General features: G+C 36.6%; 1 protein-coding gene and 1 pseudogene across 1 annotated transcript; both read left to right on the plus strand.

The window, feature by feature from the left end:
- The first annotated feature begins 1,777 nt into the window (after positions 1-1,777).
- On the plus strand, positions 1,778-10,387 carry ywhaqb (tyrosine 3-monooxygenase/tryptophan 5-monooxygenase activation protein, theta polypeptide b). The gene is made up of 6 exons (XM_026229700.1): positions 1,778-1,933; positions 3,176-3,567; positions 7,237-7,360; positions 8,499-8,662; positions 8,754-8,849; positions 9,050-10,387. The coding sequence occupies exons 2-6, from the start codon at positions 3,274-3,276 to the stop codon at positions 9,107-9,109; spliced, it is 738 nt and encodes a 245-aa protein (XP_026085485.1). The 5' UTR covers positions 1,778-1,933; positions 3,176-3,273; the 3' UTR covers positions 9,110-10,387.
- Positions 10,388-11,988: 1,601 nt separating this feature from the next.
- Positions 11,989-16,510, plus strand: LOC113060296 (GC-rich sequence DNA-binding factor 2-like; annotated as a pseudogene).
- Positions 16,511-16,742: the final 232 nt, after the last annotated feature.

Here is a 16,742-nt window from a genome sequence, read left to right on the forward strand (position 1 = left end):
TTTAATGAGCTATTTCACATAGCGGATGTTTATATATTCTCCACAAGAGAAAATAATAACTGAATTTATGAAAATGACCCCATTCAAAAGTTTACCTAGTCTTATATCTTAATACTCTTGAGTCATTTCCTGGATGATACAGGACAGTTTTTATGTTTTGTGATCGTTGTTTATGAGTCCCTTGTTGGTCCTAAACAGTTCAACTGCATGTTGTTCTTCAGAAAGATCCTCCAGCTCCTGCACATTCTTTGGTTTTCTGAACCCTTTCCAGCAGCGACTGTAAGATTTTGAGATCCATCTTTTCACTCTGAGGACAATTGAGGGACTATATATATATATAAACAAACTACATTTTCATGTGATGTACCTATAGGTTGTGTGTGTGAGGATGTAAGACATGACATGACCTGCTGGAGTTTAGTACACATCATTAAACAAGCCTTCTCATCTATGAGCTGAGCCTGGTCTTTGCACATACAGACTGTGTGTGAGAAGATTAAATCCTGCTTCTTTCTAAAATAGATGAGCTTCTGCTTGAAAGCCGAGTGGGGTGTGAGTTGTCTAAAGTAATGATAAAATCCCCCCCCCCCCTTTTTATATCTGATAAATTACCTGTTTAATTTACTCCTTGATTGTCCTTAGCTGAAGTCTTACATCATTTCAACAAAATTTATACCAACTATGTTTTACTAACTCACTTATGTGAGTTATTGTGTGTTTAAATGGACGGCTACTTTAACTTGTTCAGACAAAGCTAGGATGTCAAAATAGGTCATACATTCAACTCCACCCAATTACTCAGTTCAAGTTAACTCACAGGAAATTGACTGTGGAGAGTAAAACATGCTTCAACAAAGTTAAAATGCCTGTTGTCTAATGGGAACTCTCTGGGTTTTAGGCTCTAGGAATGGTCAGGCTAATGAGTTTTTCTCTGTTGTATTTGATGTATTAATATTTCTTTGTTTCTACAAATTTTAAAACTGTATTATTTGCTGCCAATCAAAAATTTGGGTTAATGCGAAATGTAGCTTTGTCATCAATAAATTACATTAAAATATATCAAATTTTAATAATATTTGACTATTTTTACTGTATTTTTTATTTTTGATAAGAGACAAAATCATACCGACCCCAAACCTTGGATCAGTGTGTGAATCCATGATATGGTAACAGACAAAACATTAATATGAAGTATTTTAGTTTTTATATAAATGCAAAAATGCCAATGGTGAATAGTCACAGTTAAATGGGTTGGTCAGGGTGTCCTTAAGGCATGGTTATATTCACAATGTGGAACAGCCTCCTACTTTTTAGTTTGGGAAAGTGTATTTATTATTGCTATGTTCGGAATTCTGTCCTTCTCTTTACATCTGTGCTGGGATTACAACATCTTTTTTCTAATTTAAGATCTGAACACTGCACATTTTTGCAAAACCCAAAAACATCTTGTATAGACCCAGCTAGCCCAAAGCAAAGAGAACCAAAGCAGTTCTCTTTGAAATCTGATTAATTAGAGAGATGGCATTTGGGTCTGGGTAGGTAGGCTAGATCTGCTGCTGCTGCATCCAGTTCCCTATCATGATGCTGATGGTGATGCTGGGGATGAGTAGGAGGAGGGGGAATCACCATAGCAATAGTGACGTCATCCCCCGTGCTCTAATTGGAGGAAACCCCGTGGCTACAAGTCCGAGTCTACGGGGCAACCGAACGCTTTCGTATCGGCCCGCCTCCATTCCCCGCGCTAACCAGCTATTGGATGATCATCTGAAGTTAAAAGAACGATGGGAGGGAAGCGCGCAATCTGATTGGCTGACAGGCGGGATTAGCGACGTGCTACGGTAACACTTTCGATTGTCTTTCTCTACTACGTTTTTTTCCTAGCCATCCAAGCTCACAGGCTATCAATCCGGTGGAGTCAACCATTGATCGAGAGGTGAGATGCAATCCAACGTATTTTAGCTTTACAGTTTTGTATTTATTTATTATACAAGCTTATATTGTTATATACTATTTATAATCTTTCAGTGAAAGGCGTAATTGTTATAACCGCGCGGTCGGTTGAGGGGCAGGAGGGGCTGCAAAACTGCGTCCATATCGATCAGGAAAAGGTTGATTTGCTTATTACAATGTAGTAAACATTTATTTACTTGCGATATGGGTCACTTGTATTTCCCGACTGCTTATCTGTTATACATTTGTTGTCTTAAAATATTAGCATATATTGGATACGACGAGACCCATCGCTGTTAAAGGCGGGTCGTCAGATCGCTGTAAATGCTTTTTTAAAAATATGCTTATTTTTTTCTATTTTGCTAGAATTTGATTTAAATAGAGCTATTTTTGGTAAACTAAAATGTATGGTAATATATGGTACTATGCATATCTGACTGCTGAGATATAACACCTTGTAACCTCGTTGCAACGGAAATCAGGCTGGATCTCATTGATTAATATTGACTCTATGATTGTTATCGGTAAATTGAACTACTGTGTCCTATTTTGTGCGTTTAAGATGAAGTTAAGACAATGGGTCCACTTTGAAGACATGCACGTTTTATTGAACAGGGCAGGGCTGTACAGATCGCACTGACAAAGATGTGTTAAGATGCACACACACACACACGCACACACACACACCCTTATCCGTGTCTCTGTGTTGCCTATCTAGACAGCATCGGACGTAACGCGCCCCAAAATGCTGTTTTGGTAGTCAACTCACTAGATTTTGTAGCGAATGAAAGTGTAAGATTCACACGGAAGGGCTTTATCTAAGGGTGATAGAGATTTTGAGTCTTTGCAATGATTCGAATCCTTTGATTCATTCATCAAAAAGATTTGTTCAGTGACTCTTTCTAATCGTTACGCCAGTAGGTGGCGACACATTTGTCTTTTGACATAAACGATTCATTGAATCATTTTGTTGACAGGTTTTGTTCTTTCAAGAGTTGAGATATCCCAGTTCATTCATGACAAGACGTCACTGTTAGAGATCCGAATCAAAACATTGACTCATTCATTAAATTGTGTTTTTTTGCGGATGAAATGCTCCACAACTTGGATTCAAATTCTTGTGTCTTTGAAGCCATGAAAGTAGCCACACATTTCATAAATGATTCTTGACCACTATTCTCTAATCAATATATGGAGTCTGACTGTCGTTATCTTTCCTCCTCAGCCTCTCCAGGGATTAAGCAGTGGTTTACTCCGCTCCATTGATCAGTCGAGTGTCCCATAGACCTAGAAACACTCACAGACTTAAAGAAAAGCAGCAGGATGGACAGAACAGAGCTCATCCAGAAGGCGAAGCTGGCCGAGCAGGCCGAGCGCTATGATGATATGGCGACCTGTATGAAGGCGGTGACTGAAGCTGGGACCGAACTGTCTAACGAGGAAAGAAACCTGCTATCTGTCGCCTATAAGAATGTGGTGGGTGCCCGGAGGTCTGCCTGGAGGGTCATCTCCAGCATCGAGCAGAAGACTGAAGGAAACGACAAGAAACTGCAGATGGTGAAGGAATACCGGGAGAAAGTGGAGACTGAACTGCGGGAGATCTGCAACGATGTGTTGGTGAGTATAAACATTCATACAATGTAAAAGAATAGTGCTAATTTTTTTAAAATAAAATAATATGCAATAGCAATGGATGAACAGGAAGAAAGAAAACACCAGTCATAATTAAGGAATATGGCTTAGTGTGATCTATCAATGAATTAAATGTCTTGCATGTTTTAGAGTTAAGCGTGACACTGTGTTAATTTGCACATGAGCAGCTCATGAGCTGGGGTTTTCAGCAGGAAAAGCTGCTCGAACACAAAATCATCTCTTCATGTGCTCTGTGTTTGGATCACTTATATTGTGCATTTGGGAAAGCAATGTGCCATCCTAAACAATATCTGGCAAGTGCTTATAAAACAACTGTTGTCAACTGAAGAGAGGCTTCAAGGGCTTCTTGCAGTGTTTCACCCAAATAACATCTTGATGGTTTAATATAATACAGATATTTTTATTTTGAGATCACCTTTATTATTTTGTATAATTATTCACAATTAAATATATTTCCCCCAAATAGTGCAGCCCTAGTCTGTAATAAATACCAATCCAAATTAGTATGCAAATACTACAAGGATGACATGTCAATGCTGTAGGATTGATATATATGTGTGTGTGTGTGTGTGTGTGTGTGTGTGTGTGTGTGTGTGTGTGTGTGTGTGTGCCATTTTGTATCTGGTCTTTGCTGAATTAATGAAAAGGAAGAGTGTTTTAAATGTATGAACTGCTGTTGTTTGACTTTATTCATATGTATGTGTCATATTAGTATGTGTTCACCACATGTGTGTTACACATAACATTGTAGAGAATGTGTCCTCTTTTCTGATGGAACAGCAGCCCAGTTTTGGCTCACGCTGGAGATGACGGTGCCTATATTAAAGGGAGCATGCACAGTCTTGCGCAAGGAGAGTCACCGACTCATTCGTTTTATATCTAGAATATGTAGTGATGAGTCCGATTAGAAGTTGTGCAGTTTGTATTTAATGCCTTTCTGTATAGCAAACCTACCTTGATCAAATTGGTATTATGTATAAAGTGAAGTGTTAGACACTTCTCACAGGAGGAAGTGTTTGTTTATATAATCAAATCATAGCGCTGACTTGATGAGATGTTCAAAGTTCAGCAGTGGATGTGTGTGAAGGTGCATTCGGGTGCAGTTCTGTAACGCTTTCTGACTGCCTGCTGGGTAATAGTGAGCTATGCAGTTCCTTATTCTCAGTGTGCAGCTGGTGGAATAATTCAGCATTATCCACTCTGACACTTTGTTTCTTTAAATAAATGCAATAATGTTTAATGTTGCCTGAAGGAGGTTTGTTCCAAAAATGGAAGCTGTGGTATATTTTCTCACAGAAAGAGCTGAAATGGTAACATGAGGGTCTTATTGCGGTCTATTCATAGAAGACCATAATTCTTTACCATTGGACTGTGTTTTATGGGTGTTGTATAGATAATTGCTAAATATAGTATTGTACAACAGTACTGTACAATATGTAGTGGTTTCCTAATATATATATTAATTTTTTTTTTTTTTTTTTTTTTTTTACAATGTTAGATGCTAGTACTATTTAAGCCACCTATGTACATAATAAAATTTAGTGACATCATATGAGATATAGGTAAAGTTGATAATTATGAATAAGATTTATTGTTTTTATTAGCATTGGATGATAATTATCAGTATTGTTCAGTATTGGATATTAATTGGATCTTTCATCTACTTTATACACATCCAACACTGTTATTAGTGTTTTTAATCTTTAAACTAATACTAATAATTTAAATGTAAACTTTAGCAAATCTCAAAATTAATATCCATTTTTCTGAAAGGAACACTCCACTTAAAAAAAAAAAAAGAAGCTAATTTTCCAACTCTCCAATTAAACAGTTGAGTTTTACCGTTTTCGAATCCATTCAGCAGATCGCAGGGTACGGTGGGAGCACTTTTAGCTTAGCTTGATTGGACCGTTAGCTTATCTTTCTCAAAAATGACCAAAGAGTTTTTCTGTGGTTACATCATGTACGAAGACCAAATATACTCTCATTCCAGCATTATAATCAATGTCTTCCACAAAGTGCTTCCTGTGGAAATACACAATATTCACAATCAGCCACTGTCTTTCTGGTAAATCAGTGGGGCTGTTATCAGTGGTTTTGCTGTAGTCCGGTCTAAACTTATGTAAGCAGTGAGTAATGGCTGGTTTCTTTGCAGGGCTTTAGCGAGAGAACTCCTCAGTTCGTCTGTGATGACTGAGGGTGTGTCTGTGACTCATCTCACTGTTGAATCTGCTCTGGGATCAAGGTTGTTCCACACCCCCACCTGTCCAGACAGCCTGCCACATGCTGCCAGCTCTCACACTCTCAGTAGGGAACCAGTGGCTACTGTTTCATGCATTTACCTTTCTTTTATATTTGTTGAACATCAGGGGAATGTATAAAGACATTCACCTGTATGTGTTCATGATCAACAACTAAAGATATCCAGCGTCTGACAATAATTATCTTGAAATATATTCTTTTGTTACAAATCCACCACTTTAACTGTAGCTGGCATGAACTTAGAAATGTTACTTCTCAGAAATTACTGTTTGCTCACTAAACCCTCAGTGAGAGGTAAATTCATCCCAGTTTTATCACCAATACTAAAAATATTAAAGCTTAAACAATGATGATAGACTAGTTGACAGTCCTAATAAAAAGATGGTCGATGCTCAGTTTCTGCTTTCAGTCTTCTCAGAAGCTTCTAAATGTTTAGGTCAGATATGTGACCTTGTTTCTCTGGATCGGTCATCAGTGACTGGCATCTCTGTGCTGAGAATCCCTGACAAGTGTGAAGAATGGGAAAAATGCTCTGGCAGGCCTTTCTACTCGGGCGAGCAAGAAGAAACAGACTCTCGCGTCGGAGAATTTTTCAAACACTTCTGGTTTTGTCTGTTTTGAAGCCTCTGGGTGCAGTTTGTACTCCTCGAGACTAAACATTATTTACAGGCCTTTCATAAAGAGAGATTCTGTCATTTACTCATCACAAAAGGAGTTGTTTTGAAATACTGTACAATGGTAGTCAGCTGACTTTCATTGTAAGGCCAAAAACATATGTTCCACAGAATAAAGTAAGTCATTCAGGATGAGTGATTGTTGACTCAGTTTTTATTTTTGGGTGAACTATCCCTTTAATCACTGAGTGAGCAATGAAATGTTGGACTATACTCGATTTGAGCAAACCTCCTACCAGTTCAGCATGTTTCCTGTTTTCTTATGATTTCTATTGTAATGGTGAAGTATATGAAGAGAAATATTAAGCTCTTGATGGTGCATTTTTTGACCTGATCTTACCATAGCGTGGTAAGGAGGGGGTCATACCTCATGATGTTGTGTTGGCCTTTCTGTGGTAATCTGTCTCATCCTTGGTGCGGTGGTTAATCTGGTATTTACCCGTGCCTTAAAGCTGTTGCTTTCCCTGAAACCGATTACTGGTAGATGGCTAGACGGATGCAGAGATGGAGCTTCAGCTTTATCTAGGGGCTAGTCTCTGAGATGGAGATTAAACTTAATCCTGGACTAAAATGAAGGAGGGAAATCCCTTAAAACTGCTTCGAGTCTGCATGAGACTGGCACTAACAGGAGGATGAGCTGATATTTAGCCTGTATTTTTCCTTCATTTCATTTCTTTCTTTTACTCTTCTTCTACAGGAGCTGCTGAACAAATATTTAATCCAGAATTCCACAAATCCTGAGAGCAAAGTCTTCTACCTGAAGATGAAGGGCGACTACTACAGATACCTTGCTGAAGTGGCCTCAGGAGACGACAAGAAATGTAAGAATGTTTGGCTGCTGGTTTTGTGGGTTTTACACACATTTCTGTAAAATGGAGAACTGGACTTTCCTTGGTATGATGTAACTGGAAACATCTAAACAAGGGGAAGTTTGTCTTGTGTCTGAATATAGGCTGATCATTATCTGCTCAATACAGATACTCATTCTCACCAACAAATTCTTTTTGGCTCATATTAGTGATTTCATATTTATATTTCTGGGTTGACCTAGTTTTAGCAGCGTTTCTTTGTGTAGGTTTGTGTGCCTCAACAGTAAGTATTTTTTATTTTATTTTATTCTTTTTGTTGCCAACATTTTCACTGGCCCCACCACAAAAACATATGCAATAAAACATTTGTAAGATGTAGTTTATAGTATTATTTATTTGATTATCATTTTTTAAAAGTATTTATAATATTAGTATTATTTATTATATTTATTATTTTTGTTTATTTCTTCTTAGCAATTTATTAGTTAAATTAAAAAAATATATATTATATATACATGCAAATATTTATAGTATTTCTAACAATTAAAATGTTTATATTTATAGTAGTATTTATTCTATTTCTAGTTTAGGATTAAAAAAATATTTAAAAAATATTTATTATTTTTGTTTTTTATTTCTTAGCAATTTATTTGTTAAATAAAAAATGTATAATATATACATGCAAATATATATAGTGTTTATTACAATTAAAATATTTATATTTATAGTAGTATTTATTCTACTTCTAGTTTTAATTAATTTTTCACAAAAAATAAATTATTTTTATTTGTTGGAAAAAAAAAGATCAAACTAATGTAACTACCTGAATTCATCGTAATTGCAATTTTGCCTATGAAGATGCTAAATATTTCTAATTGCCATTCAAAATTATGAGTCTCGAACTTTTCTTGCATTTTCGACATTTCACATTTATGTTAGCAAGCTAGATAATGTAATATTTAAATCACAATTTGCAACAACAGTATTAACAAAAAATTGCAAGACAAATGCATGTACAAGATCAATGAAAGTAAGATTGAGTAAATCAGCACTGGCCTAAAACTTTAACTTATTATTGAATGCTTCTTTGACATTATTGTACCTAATATGCATTGTGAGCCTAACCAAGTATTTTTCATTTTTTTTACAGCAACCATAGAGAACTCTCAGGATGCTTATCAGAATGCATTTGATATAAGCAAGACAGAGATGCAGCCCACACACCCCATACGTCTGGGTCTGGCCCTTAACTTTTCGGTCTTTTTCTACGAGATTCTCAACTCTCCAGAAAAGGCCTGCGCCCTTGCTAAACAGGTACTTTTTAATGGCCATGCTTGCTGTTTCTTCCATTTTATGATGTATGCACTTCCATTTGTTTTTAAGAATGTGGTTTGTATCAATTTAGGCATTTGATGAGGCCATAGCTGAGCTTGATACGCTGAATGAAGAGTCTTACAAAGACAGCACTCTTATCATGCAGCTACTGAGAGACAACCTCACAGTAAGTAACAGCAGAGACATTCCATCTTCGCAGGTGATTCCAAGGCAAACTTGGGCAGTTATGGTTTTATATATGGGTGTGATGTACCGTAAAAACAGAGAGATGCAATTTAAGAGTTCAGTCAAGGAGAAAATTATCATTGTTTTTAGTGCTAAATACTGAATGTGTACTGACCCTGTCATAATTTCTTCTTTCACCAGTTATGGACATCCGACAACGCTCCAGATGAGGCAGAAGCAGGCGAGGGAGGAGAGAACTAGACCATAAGCTCCTTCAACAAAGAAAACGACCTTTTTACACATCTCCATTCCTTATCACTCCATGCCAGAATTCCTCCAGTAAAAATCAAACCCATGATTAATGAAGAGCTGTTTATGAAAAAAATTAAAATAAAATCAATGAGTCTTTTCACAGTGCAGCTTTTGGACAAGAAAAGAAAGATATCTGGGGTGAAACCCTGTTCCTTAGTTTGTTTGTCTTGGCCTTTCATAATGTGCAGTTTCTGCTGTAGAAAAGTATGACTAGTGTCATTTTATACAAACATAATCTTAAAGTAATAGTGAACGGAAAATAAATAAATTAATGAATAAAAAATAAGGACATGCATTTCATCACAGGTAAGTCTGGGACTAAAAAGTAATTGCAGGGATATTAAAAGCATAATATTAGATAACCGTATACACTTACTGTATGTTGTACTTTAACACTCTTACCTGTGTCACCTCAGCACTACCACGGGTCGTGCACTTCCACTGAAACCTGTGATCAGACACGCTTTAAATAGTTCAATATGGACATTGTTCAAACAGCATTTTACTTGGAAAAATTAGCATCTGCAGTGGTATGTAGTATCCGACGGTCCTCGGTTTATGAACAGTTTAATAATATATTTACTGTTTTTCACTTGATTTTGGCCTGTTTAGTGTTCCCTTGCTTTTATTTTATGGAAATCATCCATAGAAATTAAAACGATTTGTAAGACGACTTAGGGCATATTTTATTTTGATTGTTTAGTAATGCTATGTTAAAAGTGAAGCTGTTTGGTTAGCAGTACCCCACTAGCATGCAGACCAATTCTGATACGATCTGTGGCACAGTTCGGTAATATGGTTTCGATGGTCCACCTATAAACGACCCACTCTAAAAACTTGTTTCACATAACGCATGTTATGAATGATAGAAACCAGGAACGAGTCTCTGACTGCTTGTGGTGAATCTGTGCTGTGGGCCGGTGTGTTTCCAGAAAACGAATGAGAATCAATCGCCAATGTTAGTTCTGTTCAGTACTTTTCAACACATTGTGCACAGGTGTGTGGTTGTCCAGAGAGTGTCATTATAGATTTGACCACTATTACATGTTTGGTTTCTCCTTTTTGTCTTTTATTCTATTGTGTATGTGATTTTTGTTTTTCTCTCTCTCTTTTTTTTTTTTTAATTTCCCATGAATTTTAGTCTCACAAAAGCCTTGTGAAAATATTTTGTGCCCTATGTATGTTATGTAACATGCTTAATTACATTTTATAAACCAGTTTGCTGGCTTGTGGGGTTCTTTTTCTTGGTCTCATTTTTAACAGTGGAAGTAACATTGGAGACTTGGACTAGTTGCCCAAAGAGCTCTATTTAAGTCACTGTAAGGTTGCAAGTTCAAAGTCTGTTTGCACAAATGTCTTGTTTTGTTGATTTCAAACATATAATTAAAAGTGGTGTCCAGCTCAATCCTCCAAACCTAAATTTGTTTATATTTTATAAAGTAACATCGTATACACTGACAAAAGTCAGGAAGAAACAAACTCATCTGTGTTCTTGGATAAAATTGTCACCCATATAATTGTTAGAATAGTTAAATCAGTTATAAATGTGTTTCAGCACATTTCATGACCTTGCTATTTCTAGCTAACATATCATTAGCAGTTAGCAAGACACATTTGCATAATTTTCCATTATTATGACGTTTAACATACAGTTTTTAATTAAACATATAATTTAGTGGTATCGCACCAAAGGACTTTTATAGTGGTTAAAAAATTGAATATTTGAACAATTCTGAGACGAAACCTAACATGGCCTTCTGTAAGTAAACATGACCTTGAATGGGGTCCTTCAACTTATTAAAGTTGTCAGAGTAATTGCCCGATTTAAAACCTAGATATACACAAGAGGACATGGTTTTCAGTGAGGAAATGGATCAAGTTCCAACGCTCTTAGAATTCTATGTTATGTTTTTTTAATTTATAAATTTGTAATTTATTGAACGATGCTTTAGACAGTCACACCATATGACATTTTCAGTTATGTTTAGTTATTATTTAAGTCTAACTGCACCCCATATAATATGACAACCTAACAACAATAAATAATAATAATAAAAATACTGGAAATGCTACTTCCTAGTTTATTTACTCATAACATTTACCCAAATAGTACACTAGCTATTACCTTGCCAACTGAATTCTTATTTTGAAGACAACTCATATAGTATAACTCTTAAATTAGTTGTGAGATTAATTTAGGTATTCCCAACAGGATTATGTGATGAATGTCAGGAGGAGGAAACAATTAATCACATCTTTAAATCATGTAAGAAATATATACTATAAAGGCAAGAGTTCAAGAATCATCTACGGGAAATAGGTATATTAGAATATAGTGTTAAAAATATAGTAACAAATGGAAATAATGACCGAGGAGGGAGATATTTATTTAATTTTCTAAGGAGAAATGGACTGGAAAGAAGAGTTTAAATAAATTAAAAAAAACGAGTACGCTAGCGTGAGACAACAGATGGCAGTAATGCAACACTATGGATGCCAACTGACGTAAAAATCCAATGAAGAAGAAGAAGATTTCAGGCAAAGGAAAATGATGAAAACAAGTATAGGCATGATGTCTGTGAGTATAGGTCAATGCAGGAAAGTAATGGGAGTTACTAGATCAAGGTGTTTTTGCACCATGATACCTGATTGGTTGATGTAATAGTGACGTTAGGTTTAGGGGTGGGGTTGGGTAAGGGGGATCATTTAGATTGCATGATTCAGAAACACCCAGCAGTTTGAAAACACCCACATGGTGATAAACGCCAACGTTTGCTCTGCAGAGAACTAGGGAATCCAGTGATGAGTGATAATATATGATGTCTACGATGAGGACGAGAATGACAAGATCGGCGGCGGTGATGCAGGAAAAGAAATGGAGAAAGCATATTGATGACGAGCGTTCAGTCACTGCGCTCCAGTGCACAGACATCAGACAGCAGTCAAAGAGCAGTACACTCAGCTTTCTGGACGAAAGAGACGGTGAGTATTTTATTATAACCTGTTCTAAGCGCTAAAAATATCGGTTTTAACGAAGACACTTGACTCTTACAGCCACCGTGGAGAGTTTTACCGTGAGACTTTCGGTCAGAAGAGAAGTTTTGCTCCAAGCTCGGAGAAAAGAAGGTTCTCCTGCATCGTTGCCAAGCTTTCGAGGTGTGTCTGCTGTTTTACAGTAACTGGAGTAACATTAACGGCACAGTTCTGCAGATTCATGCTGTTCATCTGCCAGTGACCGTTATGATCAATAATACATTTGTATTTCAGTTCAGAAGAGTAATAAGGATGTCAGTGTGCAGCCTGACAGTGATTCTGGAGGCTCGGCTGAAGACGTTCTTCCTGACAGCTATGATGATGATGATGATGATGATGACGACGATGATCTTCTTCCATGTCAAGTTCATCTGGGTCTTTAAAAACAAAAAGAGGTTTGACTGCTTCATTTCCCTCTAATCAACCAATAACCCTCCAGAGTTCATCATTACACCAAAGTCCAGAGAGTTAAAGCAATAGTAAAAAAAAAAGTATACAATAGTAAAGTTAAAAAAATATTACAATTTTCACCGTTTACTCACTAACTCTTAAGTCTGGTTGTTAATGTCATCATTCCTGATGCTAGAAAGATTCACCCCACACTCCTGGAAGAGTACAGGAAGAAGGTCCGAGCAGCGGAGAATAAAAAAGTGACAATGAGCCGGACGATCATGAGCGCAGAATCGAGTTTGCATCCAAACACAAGACTCTGAGAGAGCGAATGGCTGAGAAGATGGGTGAGAAACTGTGATACTACTTGTGTATATTAAGACACTAAGTAGTTGGGCGATAGATGACATGTTCTGTCTGTTCTGTGTTTGTGTTCTGTAGCGAGTGATAGTGATGAGAGTTTTTCTGATAACCAGGAGGAGGAAGACCAGCAGATGTGGGAAGAACAGCAGATAAGAAAAGGAGTCAGAAGACACCAAGTGAGACCCTCTGCTGTAACATGAAAGCTCAGTTAATCTCCTTTAGCCATTGTATATAACTTAACTTTAACCTGCTTTTTATTACACACTGCTCCCAAAGTGTTTCAAGGACCTTTCCTTGTATTTTCAGAAGGAATGGCAGGCTCCTAGACCAGCCCGACAGAAGAAAATGAACATCCCCAAAACACTTTCACCAGTCAGTATTGATGTCATTAAGAAGAGAATCATTGCAAAGTAAGCTGCAGAGCTGCAGGAATGGATTCATTTGATAGTTTATATATCTATACAGGGTTCGTACAAGGTGCTTAAAGTGCATGAATTGGACTTCTTGACATTTAGGTCCTGGAAAACAGCCATATTTATGCAAAGGTACTTGAATTTTTAAAAGGCAGTGTATATGAAATCGCAGCTAATTTATGTTTGATGCAATTCAGTGCAATATAAATACAGAACCATTTCACCTGGCTTTCAGGAGTACACAAGATTTTGCGATATTAAACGTGACAATGAAACCCGAAGGTGAAAAGCTGTTTCATACAAGTATATTAGTATAAAGTTGGGTTGTGGTAAAAACCTCTTAAAGTGCTTGCATTATATTCTGTCTTTTATTGCATGTGCTTTTGGTTTGGGTTTCCAAACACGTGCACTTGGGAATGCATGTAAAGTCTTTGTGTTGCACTGTTATCATTCACAAGCGTGAAGCATGTCTCCATCTCAGCAGCTCGGTGGACAAACTCTTCCTCTGTATATGTTATGTTTGGGTTTCTTAACGTCTCAATAGATTTGTAAAGTAAATTATTTATAAACCTATGCCATCACAGGAGAATGCATCAACATATTTCTAAATAAATTAAAATTTTAAAACCTTGCTCTAAGTTTGCATGTGACAAAATGTTGCAATTAAATGGATTTAAATGTCATTTGGACAACATTAAGCAAGGATTTGAACCATGCTGTAAAGTTAAACATCAGGCCGTTGGCGCCCTCTGGAGGTATTTGTTGTAATACATAATGTACTTGAGTTTGGTTATGTTCACATTATGTATAGGCATATTACATAATGTATTTGAATAATATGTAATTTTGCCAGTCATTGCATGCTAGTGCTGCACTTTATTTGTAACGTTTTGTTTTATTAGCTGCTTTTTTAAATAATTTGTCAAGATAATAACGATATTGTTTAATATATATATATATATATATATATATGTATGTATGTATACACACACACATAAGAATAAAAAATATATTTTGCTTCAGACTAGTTTCAATGAGGGAGGTGCACAGGGCGCGGGAGGCGGAGCTAAGGAGGATGCAACTGGATATGGAAATTGCCAGGAGCTCATTGGAGAGCCTCGAAAGCCATACCACAGAAGAGCAGCTGCGGTTCTACCGTACCATGAATGTGTTCTCCCGGAACCTACTGGAATGCCTGTCTGAGAAGGTTGAACTTTGCTAAATTAACCATGTACGTACGTAATTTAATATAACTATATATAGTTTATAAAGTAGTATAGTGGTGTGCTTTATTTTTCAGATGGCTTTAATAAACTCAGTTGAGCTGGACATGCACAGTCTCTATATTGACCAGGCAGAGGCGCTGTTGAGTCAGAGAACAGAAGCACTAAAAGAGGAGTCCTCACAAATTCAGAAGTTAACCTGTAAGATTACAACTGAACTGAGGTCATGATAATCATGCAATGAAAATCTGATATCATGACAGTCCTAAAACCAAATGACCATTTCAATGAATAAAAATGTTTTCATATACAAAAATAGTTTCGTTGAATAGCCCTTATTTCCAGAACTCTCATTCCCTCTTCAGATTTGTTTCACATCACTGGATCATCAGTCCATTTCATTTTAAAATACTTTTTAATGTCCAGTGTTTTGTCTTCTCAATCTTTTTGATTACTACTATATCTAAATGTATTTCACTGTATGTTTTCTTGTTGTTGCTGTAGGCAGGTGAAGACTTTGAGGCATTGCTGGGGTAATCTGCTGTTGAGAGGTTCTGTCACGGTCAGGGTTGTGAGGAATCGGAGAGCATGGATAAGACGATGCTGCCCATCATAATTGAGAAGACAATCCTTTCTAAAGTTCAAGGTAACTGTCATTTGCACATAGTTACATTAACAGGTTTATAACAGCCACCAGCCTGCTGCATTTTACATTGAGTTTGAGTCAAAGAATAATTTAAAACCATGCTTTTGAATTTAAAAAGCATTCGTTCAGAAGTGCAGAATGAGATCCAGAACTAATTCTCTTTTGGGCAGGTTTTGTGGAGCTGGTGTGGGATCCTCTGTCTGCGCAGCAGTCTCAATCCCTCACGACACTGTGCAAGAGAACACAGGATGACTATTCTGTATTTGATGGTGAACAAAGCAAACTTGTCAAGGTGTTGTCTTATGATGCATTATAACTCCAGACTTAACTTCATGGATATAAGGTCAGTAAATATAATCAGCTTGTGACTTCATCCTGCAGGCCTTTGTAGAAGCTGTTATTCAGAGGTTAAGGAGTGCAGTAGACAACGACGTCTTTGTTCCACTGTACCCAAAAAAGTAAGTTTTATCTGGATTTGTTGTTTTTAATGTTTTGATTAACATAAAAAAAAACGATTTGTGTGCTTTGCTTGATAATTATTGCATTCAGATGTTTGTGTGTGATTATCAGGCTGTTGTAATCCGTTAATAAATACTGGTGTCTTGTGTCCAATCAAGAATTGTGCTTTTTGCTAAGGTTTTTAGAGGATAAACAGTCCCCACGGTTCCAGTTTAAGAACAAGCAGTTTTGGTCATCAGTGAAGGTTTGACATTTCACTTCTGGTCATGTTGTGACTGTGACTATTAACATGCCCTTGCTGTTTCCTTATACTTTTCAAAGGTTTAGGGTCAGTAAGTTTAATACACACTTCAATTTAGTACAGTAAAGACATTTATAATGTAAAATTATAATGTCTGCAACAACAGGTTTCTCGACTCCCGAAAATTCGTCTTTCTAAACCCCTCCTTTGCGTGAAGCTACTCTGCTCTGATTGGTCCAATGGCGCAGTCTGTTGTGATTAGTCTACTGCATACAGCGCATGTCGGAAACAGAGTTTAATAATGACCCAAACAGTAAAGGTATATGTGTGAGCCGAACAATTTATTTATTTATTATAATAGTTCTAATGCAGTTTTTTTTTTTCAGGAAACTTTTATCTGATGTGCTGTTTGTCCTGAAGAACATAAAGGCACACGGCAGTATTAAGTCTATAACAGAAAAATGTCATTGTGAGGATCTGTTAAAAGCTCTCCAGTAGCAGTCATGTTGTGTCGGCCATGTTTTAAGGTGCCAAGTCACTATGTATATGTATGTAAAGTGAATAAAATTTTATTTTGGTCCACATGGTTTTCATTTTCCTTTACCTAGGTCAGAACTGTCATTAATTCCAGTGAGAAAAAAAATAATTATTTTACTATTCCACGATGTAGTTATTTTTATAGATGGATATATGGTTCTCATTGTACCTGTTTATGGATGCTACATATATTAAGGTCTGATCTCTCTGGAACATACAGTTTATCCCAAAAGAGCTGTTTCCCAGACTTGGAGTAATTCAGTTTTTACTGGCTTTA

This window comes from Carassius auratus, chromosome 42 (genome assembly GCF_003368295.1).
Source record: "Carassius auratus strain Wakin chromosome 42, ASM336829v1, whole genome shotgun sequence".
Taxonomy (NCBI): Eukaryota; Metazoa; Chordata; class Actinopteri; order Cypriniformes; family Cyprinidae; genus Carassius; species Carassius auratus.

What these genes read in the sequence shown, in the direction of transcription:
- ywhaqb (XM_026229700.1), top strand. Translation starts at nt 3,274, where the DNA reads ATGGACAGAACAGAGCTCATCCAGAAGGCGAAGCTGGCCGAGCAGGCC. An exon ending in AGATCTGCAACGATGTGTTG is followed by an intron (nt 3,568 to 7,236) that starts GTGAGTATAAAC and finishes CTTCTTCTACAG; the next exon opens with GAGCTGCTGAACAAATATTT. An exon ending in CTCAGGAGACGACAAGAAAT is followed by an intron (nt 7,361 to 8,498) that starts GTAAGAATGTTT and finishes TTTTTTTTACAG; the next exon opens with CAACCATAGAGAACTCTCAG.